The 25,076-nt window shown below is 29.6% G+C and overlaps 1 protein-coding gene across 3 annotated transcripts in view; it reads left to right on the forward strand.

Annotated features, from left to right (window-relative positions):
• Positions 1-594: 594 nt before the first annotated feature.
• Positions 595-25,076, forward strand: part of LOC130890773 (microtubule-associated serine/threonine-protein kinase 3) — a 32,364-nt gene continuing 7,882 nt past the window's right edge. The window contains exons 1-10 of one of the 3 annotated variants that reach the window (XM_057795094.1): positions 595-1,011; positions 4,911-4,993; positions 8,156-8,337; positions 9,685-9,781; positions 10,715-10,896; positions 11,783-12,074; positions 17,142-17,869; positions 20,503-20,573; positions 21,826-22,053; positions 23,709-23,940. In XM_057795094.1, coding sequence (XP_057651077.1) covers positions 873-1,011; positions 4,911-4,993; positions 8,156-8,337; positions 9,685-9,781; positions 10,715-10,896; positions 11,783-12,074; positions 17,142-17,869; positions 20,503-20,573; positions 21,826-22,053; positions 23,709-23,940 — 2,234 coding nt within the window. In that variant the 5' untranslated portion in view covers positions 595-872. Of the gene's footprint in view, positions 1,012-4,910; positions 4,994-8,155; positions 8,338-9,684; positions 9,782-10,714; positions 10,897-11,761; positions 12,075-17,141; positions 17,870-20,502; positions 20,574-21,825; positions 22,054-23,708; positions 23,941-25,076 lie in introns of all 3 variants that reach the window. The other 2 variants (XM_057795085.1, XM_057795104.1) reach the window with 2 other exon arrangements.

Below are 25,076 nucleotides of genomic sequence, written 5' to 3' on the forward strand. Positions count from 1 at the left end.
GAAGAATTAGGATGGTGAGAGTTGGATGGAAACAAGTGCATATAGGTTCTTAAGCGGAAAAAGTATGGTACTGGACCGAGATAATATTGTTTTATGTGAAGAAGTTACGTAAAATTTAATATAATTCAATTAGAAACATGCTTCACTTCCTACAGATTCGAATAATCATAATGAGAGTGAAGAGAGTGAAATAATGGAAGAAGGAAGGAATTTTATTTGTGGCAAAATACGAAGAAAAAAATTGCTCATATTATATTACTTGACCTACAACATGAATACAAAAATCAAAATAGTTTCAACCACAATATTTTTCTTCAGTGATTATTTCTCATAAACATGTAGACGCTATCAATTGAATTTTTCTAGTGGCATTTGAATTATAAAATACAAATAAATTTCACTTTAAATTTTTTAGATATTTTTTATCACTGATAGCTTTCTTGTTCCTATGTATATGAATCATTTCTAAAAATTCTCTTTTTCTTTTATTTGATTCCGTTTCAAGAATTATTAAATTTTTGTAATTGAAATTGAAATAACACATTCTACTTTTCATAATGTGGTCGTGAATTTAGTTCCAAACATTTCCGATCTATCAGAAGCGGAGCCACTACGGTGTCAATTTTTAACATTGTATCGAACGATCCTTTGTAGTTTATCTATGCGATTAGTCATTATGCCATTTTGTGTGCAAGAAGTCTAAGTTATTATAGTTATTTGTTGCAAGATAGAAAAAGTGTAATGTTGAGAAATGGTTTATGCTAGGTTTTGCAGAAAAAATCGGATAATATTGCGTAATACGATTGTGTCACAATAGTGGAGTGATGTGATTGTAAAGTTAGTTATGCACATTTCTTGATTTGGGGTAATAGATGGAGGACAAAGGGGTGAAACCACGACCTCGATCAAATTCAGCAAGAGTATTGGTTTTTAACGAACCAAAGCCTGGATTTCGACTAGAACATAGGCAGAATTCATGTACGGATTCATGGCTTTCACGAAAACAATCAGGTATGCTATTAACCAGATTCACTTGTCGCCTATATTTCATCACTTGATGTTTTTATACCATAGTAAAAGGTGTAGCATGTTTTAGGTTCTAAATAATCATCAATGAATTTTCTATCCGTGATTGTCAAATATGTAAAGTTCAATACAAATATTTGTGGAAATCCTAATTGAAATCTATTTACATATTCAGTATTATTTTTAATCAGTAAGTTCATTATTCAAATGTACACAATTGGAGTAAACATTTTTGACGCAGTTAATACATGTTGATATAATAATACCATTAATCCTAATACTCTTTGATCGCAGTATTAAAAATTTTGCTAAGAGAAAATGTATACTTTGACAAATCAAATGAGCTTGGTTGCCAATGATTTAATTGGCTGAAAATTTGTTATATATAAAATAAAATGACCCTAATTTAGTATTGTCATTTTGTATTTTGATTAATTTCATTAATTTTGTGCAAAATTTTGTATGTACTAAACTGGAATTCAATAAAGAATTATAAATAAAACAAGTATGCTATCTAATAATCTAATCATTAAATCATATTATAAAGGTATCTTCATAGACCAAATTTAGAACTTGCCCCAAATGCCTGCTCTCAAGTGAAAAGTCAAAATGTGAGCGTCATCTTAGGAAAGTACAATGGTTGAGCCACTGTATAATCTATATGTGAAGAGATTGTCAATGTATTACAAATTATGTAAAATACTAAAAATAGTTGCCATCATTCAGTATGTTTAGTCTATCTAAAGTTAATGTGAAGAAGTATTTTTAACCTTATTGACTGCAAATACCACCTGTGCATACATCCTTTATAAATTTGTAAATTATGGAATAATATATTTTCTATTTATTCAAAAATTATAAAAATTTTTTTCATCACAATTAGTTAATATAGGAAATTAAACTTGGCATATATACAAAATATATGTAATATATCTGTAAAATAAATAATACTCATTTAAACAGTTATTCTGGAAAATAACTCAGCAAGAACCAAGAATAGGAAAGCATTAGGCATAAAGTTAATTTTAATTGCGGTATAAAGAATAATGTGTTTTCTTCCCAAGCACAGTATACTGAGTTGGAATTTCTGGAACTGTTGGCTGAATACACTGTTTATACCACTACTGCACCAAATTCACCACAATTACACTGACTGACGCGCATTTAGATAACCAAGTTATCGTCTTCAGAGACTAAAGGTAAACTTTAAGCTGGTGTATTAATACTGTAAACAGTGTATTCAGTACAAGCATAGCATATTTAAAAACAATTTTTTGTGTCATCAAGCCAGTACATACTTGACAACATTGTAGGTATCAAATTTTCATTTAAATATATTACAATTCTCTTTGAATCACTATACCCTTTTATTTTGCAGTAAAGTCATGACACTTCAACAAAATTCGAATATTATGAATTGATTATCCAACTTCTCATATTTAAAAAACAGTTGCCTACCAATCTTTATAATTATATTTAAAATCAACCCACAGAAAATTCATAAAGTATTTCAGCAATACAGTGGACCACATAATGAACTAACAAACTTGATTTGCCTACCAATAAATTTATGACATGAATTTCTTAAAGATTTACAAACTAGCTTTCTAAGAAAGTCCCAAATTAAAAGTTTACTGAATAAAGGATAAAGTAATTTCAGAGAATTTTTATTTACTAGTTATACTACACAAATTCAGCTTTTCTGCAATAAAACTCATATCTTGTAAAAGTGTTTGAAAATTCTATGTATGTATGAGATGTACATCCAGTTATCTATGAAAATAATAGTTTTTTTTGTATTATTCAATTTGATTTATAAATTTGCCAACAGTCACATTTGCTATGTGTTTACAGTTTTTAAAGTTCACTTCACACATTGTAGGAAAGTATGCATAAGATTGGAAAAGAGAAAATGGCAGTGTATATTTTCTAGTAAATAATAGGGGTAGAGAGGATGCAAGAAAATGGTATTAATGTAATGGTAAATAACAAAGAGGATATTCATTCATGAACAGAATACTAAATAATAATGGAATGTCTCCTTATCCCATCATCACTACAAATTATAACAAATTTGATTGATGACTGGACCTTTGGAATTGATTGCAGATATCATACAATTACTACTCATGAGTTCGTTATATAAAAAGCTCAATTTGTGCATAGCATTTCAGAGTTTTTTTTCATAAAATTATTAATATATTACATAACAATTTAATATTTATATTTGTGGAATTGAACAAAAATTTCAATATTTTTAGTATCAAAAATAACAGCTTGACATTTGTAGACTGGTGAGATTTATGGCATTATATCAAGTTTTCTAAAAAATCATAGTCAACACCTTTCCCAGTTGAAAAAACAAACGTGGTATTTCTGATATCTACCTTCAATTATTCTTGAATTGAGCCTAATGACACATCAATTTTTCTACTAATGAAAGTGCACTTTTTATTATTAGGTGATACAAAAAAACAATAATAAATGTGAATATTGCAATAATTCACATAGATAACACAATGATTACTTATTCAATTTTATATTTTATTAAGAACTTTATACTTGATAGCTATATTCCTTCTCAATTTTATACACCTTTTATTGTTATTTATTTATGTATCATACAGTCTGAAAAACCAAACACATAGCAAGGTCAAATTAAAGAATTTTATTGGCAACTGTAATTCAGATAAGTGAACTAATATTTATGACGAAAAATAATAGTTATATTATGTTTCAGATTATATTTTACAGTAATTTACATCTTCAAGTTCAAAGTGATGACCATATATTTTTTAAGATGGTGGTTATAGAATACTACCCTTCCTATTTATTATTTTGAATTTTCTTTTGTAAATGGAGTACTATTTTAACTGGGATATATGTGATCATTAAGTAAAACAGTGAAAAATTAATAGACTTGCATACAAAAAAAAGTATATCAAATGTAGTGTCATTAAAATTCTATTTAAAATATAGAAGTTCCAATTCAAATTATTGTGTGGAAATGCACAATAAACATTTCTAAAACTAAATTGTTAATTTGGTATTTGCCAAAACTACGAAATGGGCGGCATCTGTTGGTTTTCTTTCAAACTTCAATAGACGTGAACAATGAGCCCAGAATACGAACTAGTTTTGTTTTATAAACAATATAAAAAGTCTAAATAGTAAAATAATATACCTGTTTAAAGGGCTTTTCTTAGATAAAAATAACCACACATCCATAAAGTGCACTTCAAAAGTAATAAAAACATGATAAAAGTGTTAAATGTATTGCTTGTTAAAATTCCATTCTAGTGCCCAATAAAACTCTTGTGCACCTTTTTGCTAGTTTTGTGAAGATATGCAAGTCTCTTCCTCCCCTACCTAAATGAACAAATGCATTTCCAATCTAACTACATCATTCAGATACAGTCACAAATTTTAATGGTTGTTGTTCCTTTCAGGCCACATAGTACTATATGTCCCGCTTTGAAAACAGCTTCACTTTCTTTTAGTGGCCTGCTTCTGACTCCAATATATTCCATGATGTTAAAAGGGTTACTTAAATTTTCGTCATTTTTAGACCAATTCTTAAGCCCAATTTTTGGTTATAACCACAGAAACATGTTTAGAAAATAACGGAAATTACAAAAACAGAGAAAACCTCACCAAAATCACTAAAAACACATAAAAAACTTGAACATTATCAAACACCATACAGATTGTATTGTTGTTCATCGCTGTAGAAGCCAAATTCAGCGCCATCTAGTGACACGTGGTTTTCGCCAATAGTAAACTAGCTACTGTGAGTCAATATGCCTTATGGCAACTTTATCACTCAAAAATTTTGGCGTTTTATTCATAAAATTGTATTTGATTGTAATTAGTTTTATTTTTAGATCCTGAAAATGGTGCATCAAACCTAGTTCGGATAAGGAAATCGGCGTTGGGAAAGTCTGCTCCATCATTATCGTTAAATATGGTAATTATTTTTATTGTATTATTAAAGTTAAGGAAAGTTGCTACTACCTTGTATTCTGACATTATCAATTAATAAATAGATTTGTATTTTCATTTTCTGGATAAAATTCAAGAGCAGGAAGTTACTAGATAAATCAATGGATTGTTGGAGGCTATTATAATGCATTGATTAACTAACATCCTCACTTCACAATTTTTTTGTTTCATCTGTATGCAAATATGGCATTACTTCTATTTGAGTAAAAAATTGATTTATGGGTCAAAAAGATCAATTATGCCTTTCACTATACCTGATGGGGCTTAAATTTCAAAAGTTAAAATTGTCAGAATCTTAATTTTGGTTATTTTCGAGGATTGAAAGAAAAGAAAGACAAAAAGTTGGCTTTTATCAAACAATAATATAATAATTAATCCCGTTTGTAAAAATATAAAGTTATTAAAAATTGCATTCTGAATGAAGGTAGTTCTATGAAAAAAGCAAGAGCTATAAATAGAGTTACAATTTAAAAATTGAATTCAGACAGGTCGTACACAATAATACACAAATAATTTAGTAAATATTGGTATTGACAAAGGTACTGAATGAAAATGACACATCTATTGTGTAAATTTAGTACTTTAACTGAGTCAAAACGTCACCGAAGATGACAAATATACTGATAACAAAACACCAAAGCCTCCTTCAGTGTATATCTACAGAGTAATAATCTACCAAGAAATGGTAAACAAGCTTGAAATAGTGACAACCAATACGCAGCAAAATGTCTAGCAAACAATACAATTAAAATAAACTTGCAACAGCATACACCTATACACCACTAATAAAATGCATGAGAGGAAACAACGTAATTCACCATATATGTCAACCAGAAGGGGAGTGAGTGTATAGAATTGTTATTAAAAATCCACATTATACAACCGATACTATAAAAATCGAGGAAGAATTAGCCAAAAACAAATATTGAATCTTTATCGACCTATAACCATCCAACAACAATAGAAATATCTATAAGATACAACACATTTAAAATAGATCGATACAAATAGAACCACCTAAAAAAGGAATCACACAGTGTATAAGACACCAAGAATATAACCATTCAAGAGCATATGAACAAAGTAACCTGCAAGAAAACTAGAGATTCACCCGCCAAATGTACTCTGCAACAGTCCTCACCTGGCCAATTATAAAAGATGTGAATACTATCTGCTGAAGCCAAATAACGCAAATAACAAATTGAATCTAGCAAAACATACACACAAATGTAGCAATAAAAACCTAAACAAATCCCAACATCAAATAAATACTACAACAAATCAAATACACAATCACACTTCACAGATAAAACAACATTCCAGGCTACATCAAACTACCTAGTATATATATATATATATATATATATATATATATATATATATTGAACATTAGCAGCTTAAGGAATAAAACTAATGAACTTAATGACTTAACTAAGGATTAGTCATATTACGGTGGATATTATAATCCTTACTGAAACATGGATCTATCCCAACGAACAAAATTATTTCAACATTGACTCATATACATCAATACATGATTGCTGGGAATCAAGAGGGGGTGGCGCAAGCAAATACAGATATAGACCACATAACAATAAAGCTAACCTATTTATATCAACATTGGCTAGATTACTTGAATAATAGAACAGCAGAAAGGAAAATGCATTCTTGTGGGGGATATTAACTTGAATTTTTTAAGTAATTCACAAGCAATTATAGACTATAAACAAATTATTGAAGTAAATGGATTTATAATAAGAAATGTACTACATAAAAATAATGCAACAAGAACAACTGGTAACATTTCGTGCTTGTTCATGTGATTACAAATATGAATATAAAGTGCAATATAAGATTGGAAGATCATCATATTTCGGACCATAGAATCATGTTGATAGACACTGAAAAGATTGTTACAAGGTACACAAAACAAAAAATCATTAAACACATCTTGATGAAAAAACATGGTGAGCTAAAATAAAAGAACAAATGAAGGGAAGCTAAATAAATACATGTAAAAAGCTTGCAGATCTAATAAATGAAACAAGGACTATATATATAAGAGAAAAAACAATTAAGGTTAGAAATAGTAACATATAGATAACAACTGCATACATACAAAAAAGTAAAGAGACAAACTCTATGTAAGGTGGAAAAGGGTTCGAAACGTGTTTAAAAAGGCGAAAAATAAACTGAGCAGATTAAGGACAAAATTGCAAAAAAAGCATGGAGAAAGCCAATTAGGGCAAGCACAGAGTGATTAGTAGGAAAATATGGAAAATAATAAATGACATATGTGGAAAAAGGTCAAAAAAGAACATAAAAATACATCACATTGTTAATAAGGAAGGAAAAAAATCCATGAGAATGACGAAATAGCAAAACAAATGAACATTTTGTCAATGTTGGGAGGGCCTTGGCTGAAAATATGGAAGGGAATCCTGCATTAAACTTTAAAGAAGAAGAAAACGAGACAATAACCCTGAGAAAGACTAACATAGAAGATATAAAAACAGTTTTCAGATTAATACGGTAATAAAAATGAAAGATTTAATATTAGAAAGAAGGAAACAGTACAAATACTTGGGTTTAATAGTTACAGTAATCTGACGTGGAAAACATAATACAAACAGTGTCTCCAATAATATGTGCAATTCAAACAATGCAATCATATGTTGAGTGCTAACGCCAGGTACCTACTTGCTATATAACAGTTTTATTGAACCACATATAAGGTACCTTATCCCATGCTGTGGAAATGCCACTGTAGAACTAAATGATAAATACTACTGTCTATATATATATAAGAATGTTTCAAAAAAAATTGACTATTTTCTTATTAATATTGAAAATATTCTTTAAAATGATGAAAAAAAATTTTGAAAAATTTAGAGCTCTTAATATTAATATTATGAGGTGCTGGGTCGAAAATTTCAATTTTATAATATTTTATTTTATATTTATTTTATATTCAAGTTATCGGACTAGTTGAGTCAGAAAATATTTTTATCGATAATTGAATGCTCTACAGAAAAATATTCTTAAAATTTTTTGATATATTTAACGCTAAAGATGGATTGATTTAAAAATCAATTAAATTATATTCATTAACTTTATTTTTTTCCAGAAGGACTCTTCTTCTTCTGTGAATAGAAGGAATAGTCGGTCAAGTGCAATACATAGATTGAGTTTTGTTACAAATACAAGTCCAGTACTACCAAGATCTCATTCACCAGTTTGTGGTAGTCCTCTTGATAGCCCTAGAACACACACCAGCTTCAATAACTTCTCATTCGCACCTATCAAAAGGTAAGTAGTTCTTGTAATCTAAAACCTTTTTTTTCTCTTCTCTAATACATATTGAAGCTAAAATTTGCTTTTGGGATGCTGTCCATTATAAAATATATGCATCCCAGTTCAGAATATAACCTGAAGAGTTATGACTATGGTCAAAGTTGGTGTTAGTTCCTATAAGATTAATCACGCAGTTTCCACAAATCCGTACATTAATTCAAAACATATAAAAGATACTACAACTGCTTGTTTATTGTTGCAAAGCATATAGCTTAAATGGAATAAGCATGATTTTGTAAATTTGTTATAATTTTTATAAATCTAGTTGACACATCCTAATTATTCTAGAAGTGAAAAATTTTTAACTTTTTTTATGGTATTAGAAGCAGATCCATGCAGTCAGGAATACTGGTGCTAGTATGATGAATCCTGTTAAAAAAATGATGAAGCAATTAATAAATTTATGTTGTAATACATTTTCTTTCTGTTTTATATTTTTGGGGTTATATTATAGACTGGAAACCAAGGAGAAGAAAACTAGGTATGCATATAACAGTGATCTAAGTCAGAACAAACATATTTTTTGACAATCAAAATCTCTTTTACTATTCATTCCCAAGTTTCCTAATGTCTTCGATTATTACATGGTTGGGATTTTCGTATTTTCAACATTTTAATAATAGGTGGTCTATATCTGCCCTTTTATTACCCTCTTCGCCAAAAATCATATTTAATTTTGTAAAGTGGACGGGATAAGGTGATGATGATGATGATGTATTCTAATGCTTTTGAAATTTCGCAAGCATATTCTATATAAACAAAACTTTGATGATAAATTACAAAGTTTTTTTAATTTATTGGTGAATAAAAACTGCACAACTTGTACCTAACTCATATGGTAGAACTACCATGATATTTGGTAGTAACGATTTCACCTCACCAAAATAAGCTTTATTAATGGAGATAAAAAATATTACTTACTAAATTTACGAAACTTCTTTTTATTGGGAATCAAACCATGTCTTCTTTATGTTCCTAGTGGTATACTCGCTCTTTATCTTGTTTTTTGTAGGAATCAAACCACAATCGTTCTTTTGAAGCTTTATTTTCGATTTTCGATTAATCAATTATTTCCGATTTATCGATTATTTTCGATTGATGGATTATTTTCGATTGATAGATTATTTAAATAGAAAATAATCGATTATATTTTTTGATAATTGCCCAGCCTTATTTACCAGTGATGCCTGTTTTAAATGGACCACTATAGTGAGAAATTATCTTTGGAAGTGAAATTGTATATTTTTGTTAATAACTCATGCTTCCATTTCTAAATCTAAGTTGCAAATATTATCATTGTAGGATTGTAGCTGGATATCGAGGAGATGGAAGAAGATGGTCTGTGGCTTCTCTTCCTTCATCTGGTTATGGAACAACACCAGGAAGTTCAAACATGTCGGTAAGACGCAAATGAAAAAATACGTAATAACCTAATTGTATGGTTAGCGAGAGAGACTAAAGCAATATTCTGAATAAAATAATTGTTAATTTAAATGAAATAAATAATAATTTGAAAACAAAAATATTTTGAATAAAATAATTGTAAATTTAAATGAAATAAATGATAATTTGAAAACAAAAAGATGTTATGATATAACACTAACTAACATAATAGAATCAATAGGTAACTCGTAAGCAGCTTTTGAGCAATGATACATGTTACAGAAAAGTATTGGGTTGTAATTATTGAAATAAATTAAATAAAAAAACGAATAGTGAGAAAAATTAATTCACTTATAAACTGCAAAGTTTAGAGCTTGTGTACAAGTCAGTTATTGGAATGAAACATCTGAATTTTTATTTATCTGAAATAGACATATTACTTAAAATATTCATGAACCAAGATATGAAATTATTTTCATGATTTATATTTAATTGATCTCAGGGATGGATGTACCACGAGAGAAAAAGCATTTGGGTGGGAACTTGTATTGGTAGAATGAATTTATAAATAAAACCCATTTTTGTTTTAAAAATATATTTATACTCCCAAAGATTCCATCTATTATAATTATTGTTTTCAATTGTTCTTTATATTTTTTTTCAAATCCTGAATATTTTAGAAATGTATTCATTACTCAAAAATTTGAGAAACACTCGATTCCAAACATCAAGTATATAAACTATGTGAATCGAATAGGTTTTAATAGAAAATTCTCCTTTGAATTGACGTTCTTGTTATTTTACCTTTGTAAATCTATTGACTTTTCCCTGCACCATCCATCCCTGTTTGATCTAGCAATATTTATGTCGCTTTTTGCAGTAGAATACTTTTATATTCTTTGATTGAAAATATTTTTTTAAATCAACCATCTAATTGTTTTATATGCAGTCAAAATGCTCTAGTCAAGAACGATTACATCAGTTACCTCATATTCCTACTTCTGAAGATATTAGAATATTAACTCATCATTTTTCGAGTAACGAAAGTAATGCCTCTTTACCCAGTTGTGAAGATACTTCGTCAGTGAGTCACCGGTCTCCTCTTCATAGGCCACGGTCTCGGAGCCTAAGGTAAGTCATGTTTTATTATAAGTAAATCTATGAAAACTATCAGTTGTTTCAATAAAAATGGCCCTTCATAGTAAGTATTGTGTATTACTGTACTGCTTGGCACTTTTAAGCTAACACTTTACAGTTACCACTATATAATAATCCATTTTCTCTCATCACATTATTATAAAAAAATATTTGACCACCAGTAATACTAGTAATTGAATTGTACTATTGGTACAAATAGTGAATAAAAGTCATATAGTTATTTTAAGCACATTAATGGAACAAAACAATGGTGTGATTTAATTTATCTACCGATATAGTTCTTGTTGATGAACTCATATTGTCTTAACACCTTACAAGTTTCTTTGTTTTCAACATTATCAATGTATGTAAAGTTTTATCATTAGCCGTAAAGGTATTTTACAATATATCCATACACTATGAACAGGATATTGCAAGTAAATGATGATACCATTGGCTAGATATTGTGAACCATTTTCAATATAGCTTTAGCAGAAAAGTTGTGAAATTTACCTTATTGAAAATACTTTCAAATAAGAGATGGGAACTAAGTAAAAAAATTTCAATTAATACAGGACGTTTTCACCAAAGTATGCAGTTTGTAAACCAGCTAATAAATTATATTCATGCTGGAACGCTTAATATGTTTTAAGATATTTACACTGTATATTAAAGAGATATTGCTATATTAAATACCATCTAAATTTTCCTTAGTAAATATTTAAAAGTTGAAAAATAACTTTCCTGAGTATACTTTTCCTACTGTTGCCAACCCAACTAATTCATATTTGTTGGAAAATATATATTCGTAATATATACTAATTAGTCAGGTAACATCATGTACATAATCGTTTTGTAGTTTATATTTATTTCATTCTAGTAGTCCAAGTAGAACTCCAGTTATCGACAACGAAGTATGTATGATGAATGTTCTATATAAAGAACGATTTCCAAAAGCAACTCAGCAAATGGAAGAAAGATTAGGAAATTTTATTGAAGAAAACAAAATATTAGATTTTGGAAAAGATTGTGATTACTTACCTATTGTTCGTTTTGTTCACCATCAAGTTCTAGAGATAGCTAGAGACTGCTTGCATAAATCACAAACTAAATTGATTACCAGTCAGTATTTTCACGAGATGTCCGAAAATTTGGAACGTTTATTATCAGAGGTGAGAAATATTTGGAAGTACAAATAAACTATCAGATCTTGTTATTCTGTTTACAGGATCCAGTCATTTAACAACTATTAATTTCTAAATAAAATAATAGCGAGTGAAGAAATGTTTTAGCAAATGTTGATGTATTGATATATCTCAATTATTTGTAATATAGCCATTCCCCAAATAGCCTCAAATCTAATGAACACACTGTTTACTATTTCTACATTAATACACATTTACAATTTCTGACGCACGCTTTGATAATCAAGTTTTCGTCTTCAGAGACTAAAAGTAAACGAGTTTAGATGATAACTTGGTTATTGAAAAGCTTGTCAGATAGTACAAATATGAGTGTAGAATTATTCATAAGAGTTCAATATCAATTGAAACACAATTTTTTGGATTGTGGTTGAATAATATATTCTGCTTTCTGATGCCATCTCATGGACTTTTGGACAAACAAGTAGCTTGAAATTTCTGTGTAATTTTCCGTTAGGTTGCCATTTTGTATCCATTTCATATTCATACATACTCAGTGCTTTTATTTTGTTAATTTGGCCAGGTTGTCCACGTTACACAAACGTGTATTAATTTTTTGAATATTTGATCTTGATATCAGATCTGTTTTAATAAATAACTGGTTTTATTTCCTAAAAGTAATTTTGGGTGTTTTAATTTTATCAACTTTATCAAAAAATTATATTTCAAATTTCAATATCAATTTAAATCATTTATATTTTTTTAAAATTTATAAAGTAGAATTATATTGTGTTTAAAATGTGTTTGACTTCTTAACATTGATGGAATTCTTATATTTTTATGGGTAAAACTACAAATTCTATTTTTCTTAAATGTGACTATGTTTTAAGGATCTTTGAACTTTTAGAATTGAATGTATGTTTTTTGCTGTTCCATGGTTTATTAATGCACTTTCAAATTTTTTATAACATTAAAGACTTTTTAATCTGCTTTCTAAATCATGACATGGTCATAATATGTTTACACAATTATTAAAAGAAACCTTAATATTATATATTTTATTGTTTGATGTGTTAGATTTTATTCTACTGAGTTAACAAACTATGACATAACAAATATAAAATTTATTCATAAAAATTCTAAAATATTTAAGCTTACTGTAATAAATCAATTTTAATAAGAAGTATGAAGCATTGAGGTTAATAATAGTTATCGAGCCCTATGGAAAGATTACATAATAATTTATAATTTTATTACACTGTAAAATAAGCTGAAAACATTCAACTTCAAAATTAAATATACAATAAGGAATCATGAGCTATCAAGAAATTCTTGTCAAAAGATAATTTGATTCATACAAGTTTGTTCAACTTAAAATGATGTAACCATAAGGGTTGTCATTTGAAAAGGGTGGAGTATTGAAAACAGAAAATCTTTGTATAATGAAGCCGATTTTATTTTAATACATAAAATAGGTAATCTGTCAATTTATATATTGTCAATATCATTTAATATTCTGATAAAGACCAAACTTGAGTTAGAACTTAAAAAATCTTTTCTATATAATTAATAAACTGTTATTTATCAAGACAGACCTAAAATGAAGAAAAAAATATTCAAGAAACTAATAAACATAATAACTTTCTGGGTACCATAATCATTATCTCACAACGATGTTACGTTTCTTCTTTCTTGGAGTCAGTATTCGTCTAATTTCTATAAAATTTATATGCTATCTATATTTTTAAAATTTTTGGTGAAAATATTCTTAAAATAATTTGTTAATATATAGAGTTCCAAAAATATTAATTTTTATGAAACAGATAAAATATTGGCTTATGAATGGTTCATTGTTATGGTTTTGAAGTTTATTTTACTAAATCATTGATTTTAATTTTTTCAGGATATCCCTAGTATTGATAAGATTAATTTAAATATTGAAGGGCTTGTCATTTTATAAATGTATAAAATACTTAAGAAGTTAACCTGGAAATATATGAAACACATATTGAACAAATGCAGTTAAGGTATAATGTTTTGAAATCCATTTCTAAAATATGACGAGAAGCTGTGTCTACCTCCCTATTAATATTAAGATAATATATTAGATTGAAAGGAGAATCTAAACGAACGCTATAGTGTATACTTCATGACTTTTTGTATTTATGAATAAATACTCACATGTCTCGCAGATACCAATTTTTTGTAGCGCCACAACGTCTTCTACTTGACATTTCTAGCCTCAAAACTCTTTACACATATTTTCAACTGTTCTGGATTCTAGGGGGATCCTTACTAAATTTTGTTAGAAAAAACTTGGAATTAGACAATTTATAGTTGACACTGAGGGTTCAGAACGTCTGAGTTAATGTATATTTATGTACGTAAACTATTACGTTGATCTAGGTATTTCCATTTTTAATGAAAAAGTTCACAAAACGATACTAAAAATATATGGAAGAGTGAAAAAATATATAAAAGTATTTCAAATAACTAAGTTATTATCTTTGCTATTTTGCTCTGCTCGAGTTGTTGATAACTTCCTTTTAGGTCTGTTTGTTTTAATATTTTCAAACTTCTATAATTTCTGAAAATGTACTGCTGTAATGAAACATAAAATTTCAATAAATGTACCACTAGATGTTGAAAGTCTTAGCAATACAATTTCAGTCACATCTTAGATTTTTGTAATTATGTATACTTAAGTTGGAAAATACTTTACGGGATATCAATGTTGAATGGTTAACCAACTTAATTACAATCTTCCAGTGAAAATTTCAATAAAAAAAAACAAATTTTGGCAAGTAAATGTAAAACAAATGAGAAATTGTTCAATTATAATGTAAGGAAAACGTGTCTATTTTCCACAGCAAACTTTTAAATACAATACTGCTATTTACCCCTATATACAAATAGAACTTCCGTGCTGATAAAGTACATCCTTTCATAATTTCCTTAATAAAAAGGAAGTGGAAAATAGTTCCGAAGTATATAATTATGACAGAAAAATATGTTAGCCAGGTCTAGGACCAAACTAGCCCCAAAAAAGTTAGATTTTAAAATATACGTTATTAAAATGTATGAATATTGTTTGGTAAACAAGTTTATCATTATTAACATAAACTTTCATATAATTAAATATCCAAGATAACTGGTATACATATATAATAATTTATTATAATGTAGAAAGATAAAATCATGAATGGCCTCTCAGAACCATCAGAACAAGGACTGCAGTAGGGATCACCACTATCCAAATTTCGAAACATACAATTTCCGCACTGGAATACGTCATCAAAATCAAAACTATATGGGTCAATAGCCGGTAGACAATCCAACTAAATCCCAATTTATAATTTCTACTCACCGACCTTCCCCAACATACTCCACAATTAATCTTGACACCCATCTACAGCCACAACTTCCATTAATTACTTGAGCGTCATTTTTGACACCAAATTAACTTTGAATGAGTATTTGCACAAAGAGAACAAGAACATGAGCAGCCTTTCAACACATTAAGGAAGAGGTATAAGTACATCCACTGCCTCTAATATTTGTACTATGATATTTCGTTAGATTATAGTATGGTCATCCTAAATTAATTATTTTTGCTAAGATATGTCACAAATAAATTAATTAAAAAAAATTTTACGTCTTTTTGCTATAAGGGCTATGAAATAACGTAATGAAGATAATTTTAAAAGAAGAAAAAAATATCAAAAATTGTATGTAAAAAGTATTCAAATACAGATCTACTTGAAAAAACTGCAAACCCGATCTATAGCTTCGTCGACGATAGCACATTGGTGTCGTCGATCAAATCAACCACCCCAATAAACTCGGCCAACACCCAAATCCGTATACAGCAACAGATCACCACTATCAATACCGATCTTGAAAACATTCTGGAATGGGGTGGGAGCCATCTGATTGAGTTTAATGCAGCAAAGACCCAGGCTGCTGTTTTAACTGAGGCCCAGTCTGGACATAAAATATCACCAGCACCGAAAATTCGCCTGTTGGATGTTGAAGTTGGGAGCAATATGTCTTGACATGGTCACGTGGCCAAATTAGCTAAGGCAGATTCACAATAATTTCCTTTAATACCAAAAAGCTATATACTCTGCAACAGCTTCTATTCATCTACAAGGCCCAGATTCGTTATATTTGGAGTATTCCGCGCACATTTCGGTTCGACTCCTGAGCATACCCTAAGAATACTCGACTCAATACAGAAGAGAGCAATTCGACTTATAGGCGATCCAGAGTTAACCAGAAACTTGGACAGTTTGGAGCATAGAAGAAAGGTCGCTGACCTAACTCTGTTTTACCGATACTACCAAGGCAAATGCTCCGAGTTGTCCAACATAATCCCACCTAGAACAGTTTTTGCAAGACCTACTCGACAGGCAAACGCCCAGAAAGTCAATTTATCGGGACTTCTTAGTTTGGATAATTGCAAGCCTGTGGAACCAGTTACCAAGGCACAGCTTTCCCTAACATTACAACCTGCAGAAGTTCAAGAGCAATATCCACATGGCAGGCACCACTCGAACTGCTCGAATCTCATATTATCCCTCTATTTTTCACAAAGTTGGATTATTTTTTCTCTTGATTCGTTAAAATTTTTAGCTTTCAAGGCCATATCTATAAACATTGTGTTTTAAATCAACTTGAGGAAAAAAATAATTTTCAACCTCACGTTTATTACTTTACTAAAAATTCATCTGTAAACAAAAGACATAAAAAAAATTTTTTGATTTTATATAATAATTTTCCAAAACTTCAAGGACTCACTCACGCATTCCAACTCTGGTAATGTTGAGTGAGAATCCAGAGGAACAGAAGAAGTTTTTCATACTTTATCTCATGTTCTATTGATCTAGACTGTAATTAAGCTGGTTAATATTCTGAAGTTCTGCAAAAAAAATTTTTAAAGACTAAACTAAGGCAGTTCTCTTCTGAAACTTTGATTATAGAAATATGAATAATTATTATAACTGTTTAATAATATTATCTAGTTTTCCGAACCTCATTTTTCTCTTGTTACCTCATAATAATCACAACCATTCAGTATTATTTAATCGATTTCAGACTAAGGAAAAATCCGAGGATGCAGCTAATTTGTTAACAAGTTTTATTAAAAAGCTTCTTCTAATAATATCTAGACCAGCGCGTCTCTTAGAATGTTTGGAATTTGATCCTGAAGAATTTTATCATTTTCTGGAAGCAGCCGAGGGCCAAGTAAAAGGAATGCAAGGTATAAAAGCTGATATCCCTCAGTACATTATTCAAAAATTGGGTCTAAATAGAGACCCAATAGCGGAACTCCAACAAGAACTCCGCGATTATAACTGGTCAAATGAAAATAAACCAGTGGTTTTGAATACAAATCCAACTATGAGAAAAACATTATCAAACCCTAATGAAAATGATTTTGAAATAGTTAAACTCATTTCCAATGGAGCCTATGGAGCTGTCTATTTAGTGAAGCACAAACAGACTCGATTGCGATTTGCAATGAAAAAAATTAACAAAAACAACTTAATGTTACGTAATCAGGTAGAACAAGTTTTCGCTGAAAGGGATATACTTAGTTTTGCTGATAATCCTTTTGTAGTCAGTATGTACTGTAGTTTTGAAACTAAGAAACATCTATGCTTAGTAATGGAATATGTGGAAGGTGGAGACTGTGCAAGTTTATTAAAAAATATTGGACCTCTTCCTGCAGACATGGCTCGATTTTACTTCGCTGAGACAGTACTAGCTGTTGAGTACTTACATTCCTATGGGATTGTGCATAGGGATTTAAAACCAGATAAGTAAGTTTCGTTAAAATTAAAATAAACAAAAATCAACATCAACTTTGCTGATTTCGTACAGTTCAGACAAAAATTGAAAACTATTGATATAGATAATGTTAAAAATGTATCATTTTTAGTATCTTATTTTCCCTTGACTTGGCATATTCTCATCCCAAAATCTTTATCGAATCTTTAAAGAACAAACATGATTTGGTTTCAATTTTTTATGCTTGTAAAGTATCACTAATTTGTTTAACGTCTCTACAATATTCTTATAAGATTGAGTGTAACGATGGTGCATATGTAATCTGCCGACGACTCGTGTTCTATTTACTTGTTCCGAACAAGTTATTTTTGGTTATCTAGCACGGCAGTCCCATAGCTTAAAGAAACAGTAGTAACTAGATTTCAATTCTAATAACACACACAATTTTTTGCCAACTTTTTGTTGTCATTTTCTGTATTGCTTTATTTGTGACACTTACATTTTCTGGATTAAATGCCCTTAGTTTTTGGTCTATTTCAATGAATAACGTGTTATTCTTATCGAAATATTTTATATCAGCGCAAAAAGGCCGCATCGGCCTATGGCTTCAGAGTTTTCTTTTTATTGTTAGCTTGATCTTTTCCACTAAATTTCTCCGTTTAATCTTGTCTTGTACCTCTTTTCCCATCTTGCTATACCAATCTTTTATATATCTAAATTGAGCTCTTCTCTCCTTGGTTGTCCTTTTTTTCTCTTTAGGTAAACGGCCATTTTGTTCTTCTCCAAATGCTTTTATCAGATTAAATTCCTCCAAAAATTTTTCTCAATATTTTCCTCACAATCTCCCAGCTTATTTGAAACCTCTTTCGATAATATCCAAAGTTCGAAGCAATAGAGCTCTATTAGTCGAATAACTATTTTATAAACTCTATTTTTTGTTGATCTTGATAATATTTTTGAATTTAACACTACTCTTATGGCTCCCGCTACCTGGTTTCTTTTTCCATCTTTCTGTATTTTTGTATATAATCGTTACCCCCAGATATTCAAATTGAGTTACATCTTCAAAACAGTCTTCTTTCTTTTATTGATAAATTTATTGTTTATATGTAGTTCATGTTCCCTTGCTCTTACTTCAAACCTAGCTAAGACGTTGCGCATTTCTATTTGTTATCTAGTTAAATGCAGCTGTAAATTCTGCTAGTAACTAACACTTGGTCTGTGATGCCTTTGCATTACCTCAACCACCCTTGATACTCTTCAATAATATTCAAATCCCAATGTTGCAATCTTTTCCTAATTATTTCTGATATTATCTATTTTCTGTGCATCCAATAGTGATATGCCTCTGTAATTCCCACAAATAGTTTGGTTACTTGGAGCAGATAACTGCACATTTCCATTCATTTAGTAGTTTCTCTTGTTTCCATATGTCTTGTATTAATTGTGTGATATCTGTCTCCCAATTTCAGGAAATCTGCCGGAATTCCATTCTTCCTGGGACTTCTATTATTAAGTTTGTTATTTCTTCCTGGATTTCCTGCTCAACAGGTTTCTAAAACATTTTCTTGATTTCCTGCTTCCTCTTGTTCTCTCTCATCTTCAAACATCTGCACTTATTCGCTCTTAGTTCTCCTATTTCGTTTCTATAATACTTAGTCATTCCGGTTTTCTTCTGCTTACTTCTTTCAATTTCTTGATAGAGGTTTCACATTCCTCCAAAAATTTTCCCCTATGTCGGTAATTTTTTCTTTTCTCCTGTCTACACGTTATTTTAGCTAATACCCTCATTCTTTTAAACTGCTCTCATTTTCTGCTGTTCCCGATTTCAACATCTTCAATCTGGATTTGCTCTTTTACTTTATTTTTTGTTGCCCTTATTTATTTCTGTCCTATTTATAGCCATATTCGTTTACTAGCAGTATCTTATAACCCGTTTCGTCTATTCCACTTCTTTCTTTCATCTTTAGTTGTTTTTCTAATGTTTTTTCGCACTTCTAGTTTCTTTTTTAGGAAATTCGTTTCAATATAAATTTTTTTCTCAAGGTTTCTTAGATTACTCGTGTTTTACAGTAACTTCACTTTATCTGTAAAATACTATATCTCAATTACACAAACTGTATCCCCTACCTTTTTCGTAATTTTACATTTCCTTTCGCTTCTTTTTAAATAAAATTGCCCAATATACCAATATATATACCCAATGCTTTTTCCAACTTTGAATCACTAAGTTCATCTCTTTGTTTCTTTTCCCTGGTTTTTATTTTATTTTTCAAAAACTTTACTCTCTTCTTTGAACACACTCCTCGTTTAGTTCAGTTAATTGTTCATTCTAAATTTATCAATAATTTCCTATTTTTTACATCAAATGTTTCATCATAATAATTAATATTTCTTTTGTGAGAAAAACTCAGGTCAACCCTTCAGAAGTTTTATCTCTTATCACTTAGTCTTGTTAGTGTTTTATAATTTTCTCAACGAGCCAGCAACTTTCACATTTTGGTTATTTTTAAAGTAATTTTCTTCTCCGCCCTAAATTGTGTAATTCTATAAAACAATGTAATTTGTTTCACATTTGCGTTCTTAAAACCACTTGGAATTTTTTTATTGTGTATAAATTTAGATTGTGTAATTTATGATGATTTCCATCAATTTTCTGTTTTAGCCTTTTAATTACAGCGTTGGGGCATATCAAACTAACGGATTTCGGATTAAGTAAAGTGGGTCTCATGTCGTGTAAGTAAAAAATATATACTTGTCTTTAAATGTACCCAGACAGACATACCTCTGCATTATAACCAATATTGTTTCTGTTGGTTTGTTTTTTCAAATAATACAATACACAAATTCTTTCGTAACCAGAACTTACACCCAGAAATATAAGTGGTTTCCATCCCCATTTTTCCTCTGGACACTATTAACTTCATGCCAAAAATTTTTAACGTACCCCGAACGAATGCTGCTGATATACTAATATTATTGTGAATTCTACTGAAAAAGTTATTCAAAATATTTTATGGTATTCCACATTAGTTAACATTTGATTTTTCAACAAGTTTAATTTCAAATATTTCGTGCTATAAATTCGTTGCATATCCTTAAATCCTCTGTTCGTTATCAAATACCTGGATGCAAACAGTTTACAAAATCATATATTTTAACTAAAAATGTTATTCTTTCACCCTAATATAGTGAAACATAATCCATTAAAAACGGTTTCTGAATGATTTTGTATTTCAATTTCTAAGCAATCAATGATACAATTTACACTTTTGCATTTAAAGAAAAAAGTTGGGTAGGGTTGTAGTTAAGGAGTCAAAGAAAAAAGTAATGAATACTTCCAACATAACAATTTCACCGTTTTTGTAAGTTAATGATTGAATAGCAATCCGTACTTTCGCGAGTTAAATTTAAAAGTAAGTTGTCTTAATAAAAAAACGCACTTTCATGAACATATTTATTGTAACACTTGTATAATTACCTAAATGTAAGTTGGATTTTCTAGTTTTGATTCGACTGTTAAAAACCTTTCAAAGTAAGTGAAACGTACTAACCGTTAGTTAGTGATGAAATCATATTTGGCATTATGCAACAAATCTCGGAAATGCATCAATATACCACGATTTATAAATGTGGAATAGAATGTATATCAACAGAAAATTTTTGCAAGACTTGACATAAAGCACTTGTTGTCAAGCCTTAATGTCAACAGTTTTTCACTGAGTACCCTGTTTAATACAAGATTTCTGGGTGCGGATATAATACGGATATTCTTTAATTACTCTAGCAACAACAGTTTTGCAACACATGGTTCAATATACCCCCTTACTTTAGATCCTGGTATCTCGTAGTTAACGCATAGTCTTTCCATTTTTTACCTAAGTTATTTCATGTCGAGAATTCTAATCTGTGATAATGACGGTGATAGTGTTATGTATGTATAATAATAAAATATAACATCCAAATTTAAATATAATTATTGTTTTAGTGGCTACAAACTTATATGAAGGGTATGTGGACACGGAGTCTAGAAAGTTTTCAGACAAGCAAGTTATTGGTACTCCTGAATATATTGCACCTGAAGTTATCTTGAGGCAAGGATATGGAAAACCAGTTGATTGGTGGTCTATGGGAATTATTCTCTACGAGTTCCTTATTGGTTGTGTTCCATTTTTCGGAGAAACGCCTGAAGAGTTATTTGCTCATACCGTACAAGGTAAGATTTAGTTGATATGAGACATAGTATGTGTTTGAAGTATGATGATTGATTTTGCTATGATAAATTAGTTGGTAGATATATTTTTAGAAATTGCACAATTTTTAAGAGCTACTACCATTTTGCAACAAAAATTTTCTTAAAATGTATTGACCTCTTTTTTTAAACGATGGAAAATCTTTGAACTGATGTCTCATATCTAACATAATAAATTTTCCTTCAATATCTGAAAGCACTCAATTCAAGAATTACAGAAAAGGTATAAAAGCTGTAGGAGGCCATGTAGAACCTTTAATTTAAGTTCGTTTCTTTTATTGTTTTTTATTTGGAATTTTCTTTTCAGACACTTCACTATTCAATTGCTTTTTTTGTCGAAAACTGGTATTATTATTAACATAATTACAAATATTACTGATTTAAGCATTTCTAAATCTGGACATTTTAGATAAATGAAAATATTTTTTTATGAAATCAAAAAAAGAAGTAAATTTTTCAAGTAATTTTTGGAGTCTTTATGAAACATAAAAATGCGAAAATGAAACAGCAACCAAAAAAATCATCATCACCATCTAATATTTAAAAATACACAGATCAAAATGAGCAAATTTTCATTTTTCTACACAACGAACATTTAATAAATGTTTCCAACTGTAATATCACAAACATTGACCATATCACTGTGCATTACTAATCATTATTACGTGGGTGGCGTGATCAATGTCTTGATCTTTCATTGACAAGTGAATGAAGGGGATATCTTTTCTTGAATGCTTTTTCGATCGGCAATTGTATAAAGGGGAAGTCATCAGACCTTTATAGATATCTCAATTTGAAATTGAAAATTCAGACCCTTATCCTCTCATTCCGATCGGAATTTCCTGAGCTACCTGCAAATTTAAAAAAAAAACGTAGGCATAGATTTTGATTTCTGACGGCCGAACAACACTTTCATGATTTTTGGGAGTCTGATCTTGGAGGTGGGTGAGCCATTCGGGATCAAATTTTCAGAGAAGGCTCTCTGGACGGCCAAACAATAGAAACCAAAAATTGAGACCGATGCATGCGTCACGGAGACAATATCGTGACCTGGTTGTGAAATAAAGTATATATTCCTTGCTCGAAACTATATTTCTGTTTAAATAATATTCATTGAAATTAATGCTCTGTAGGTAAATTTGGTGGTATCGCCATATCTTTATCCAAATAACCCGCCTTTTAACATTTAGTTATGAATGATCCTGTAAATATTATAGTCTCATGCATTTTGCACTATTAGTGTGAGAATAAATATAAACAATCGTCACAACAAAAGTAGAATAAAAATATATTCATTGTATTCAAATAGCGAACAGAATATTTTTATCCAAAATGTTAATTTTAAGAGGTATTGAAGTCACTAGTGTATTATAAGTTAAATCTGTGCAAACACTCATTTTTTTGTTGTTTGCTGAAATTTTTTTGAAACCAAGCATCATTTTTTTCTTTCACTGCAAAAAAATATTTGGTACCATGGTGATCATGAAGCCTTCCTATAAATTGAACTAATGCTTTCTTTATATTGAATTTCTATGTTCATCAGTTACTCTTTAAAACCCGTTGCTTCTTCCGAACACGCATGTATAATAAATAATATTATAACAAACTTTGCATTTTAGATGAAATAGAATGGCCTGAAAATGAAGACTGGCCTATACAAGGTGAAGCTAAAGATCTCATTATTTCTCTTCTACAACATTCACCTAGAGATAGATTAGGCACTGGAGGCGCACATGAAATTAAAGAACATGTTTACTTCAATACGATAGACTGGAATTCACTACTTAGAAAAAAAGCTGAATTTATTCCTCAGCTACAACATGATGAAGATACAAGTTATTTTGATAGTAAGTATTTTACGAAAGTAATGTAATTTTTTAGTAATGTAATCATGTGGATCACTTATATGATCAAGTTTTATATACTCCTATGTTTAACTGATATTCATAAACAGTTTCCATATTTATCTATTTGACACAAAAATTTACAAATAAGTAGCAATGCTTAATTTCTAATATTGTTTCTCTACAGAATAATAAATATTTTTCTGCTTGCCATTATTTATTCATTAAATATCTGTAACCAATTTTATTATTATATTCATAATACAATGCGTTTCAAATAAATTTCAACCTATTGAAATTATATTGTCATTATGCAATGGGTGATTTTCACAACAATTCACCCTGTCATCCAATCTAAATCAAGTGAACTACACAAAACCAAGGTAGCTGCAACGTTTTCGTATTTTCCCAACAAAACAAATACCATTTGATGAATTGTAATTGGCCAATTAGATAATGCGACTTGCACTAAGTCTGATGCAATTCTAGTTCTAAATTCAATAACTAAACATATTTTTAGCATTCCATTTAAATTTCAAATTGAAATAATAATTCTGAAATTTATAAAATGGCTAAAATTAGCGATAATAGAAGTAACATGGAAATGAAGTTAAGTGCCCTAAATATTACAGAAAAAGCAAAAATTTGGAAATTTTACTGATTTATTTTAGCTAAGTGAAAAATTATTGTATTCAACTTGAACATAATGGTTGTAATTCACTCTTATGCATTGAACATTATATTTGTGCACACTGAACACACTATTTAGACTACCACTACACCAATACGTACAATTACAGGGTCTTCCGTGCGTTTCAATAAGATAAGGTAAGGTAAGGCGTTTGGTTTCTGAAGACAATAACGAAACGCATTAGACAGTGTAATTGTGAATGTTATTGTAAACAGTGTGCTTAGAATGAATATTACCAACGATTCCAAAATTTCCTACTTAATACTCGTGCCTCATAATCATCATTATGTACTCTTTGCATACTTTACTATTAGTATATCAGTATAAGCACAGTTTTGCTTTGGATGTAATCCAATAGGAATTTCAGGTTTTATGCTGGTACTGCATTTATCTATCGAATTTTTCAAGTACCAAATTATTTAATGCATTCACATTTTCTGTATGTTTTTTTA

Source organism: Diorhabda carinulata, chromosome 1 (genome assembly GCF_026250575.1).
Source record: "Diorhabda carinulata isolate Delta chromosome 1, icDioCari1.1, whole genome shotgun sequence".
Lineage (NCBI taxonomy): Eukaryota > Metazoa > Arthropoda > Insecta > Coleoptera > Chrysomelidae > Diorhabda > Diorhabda carinulata.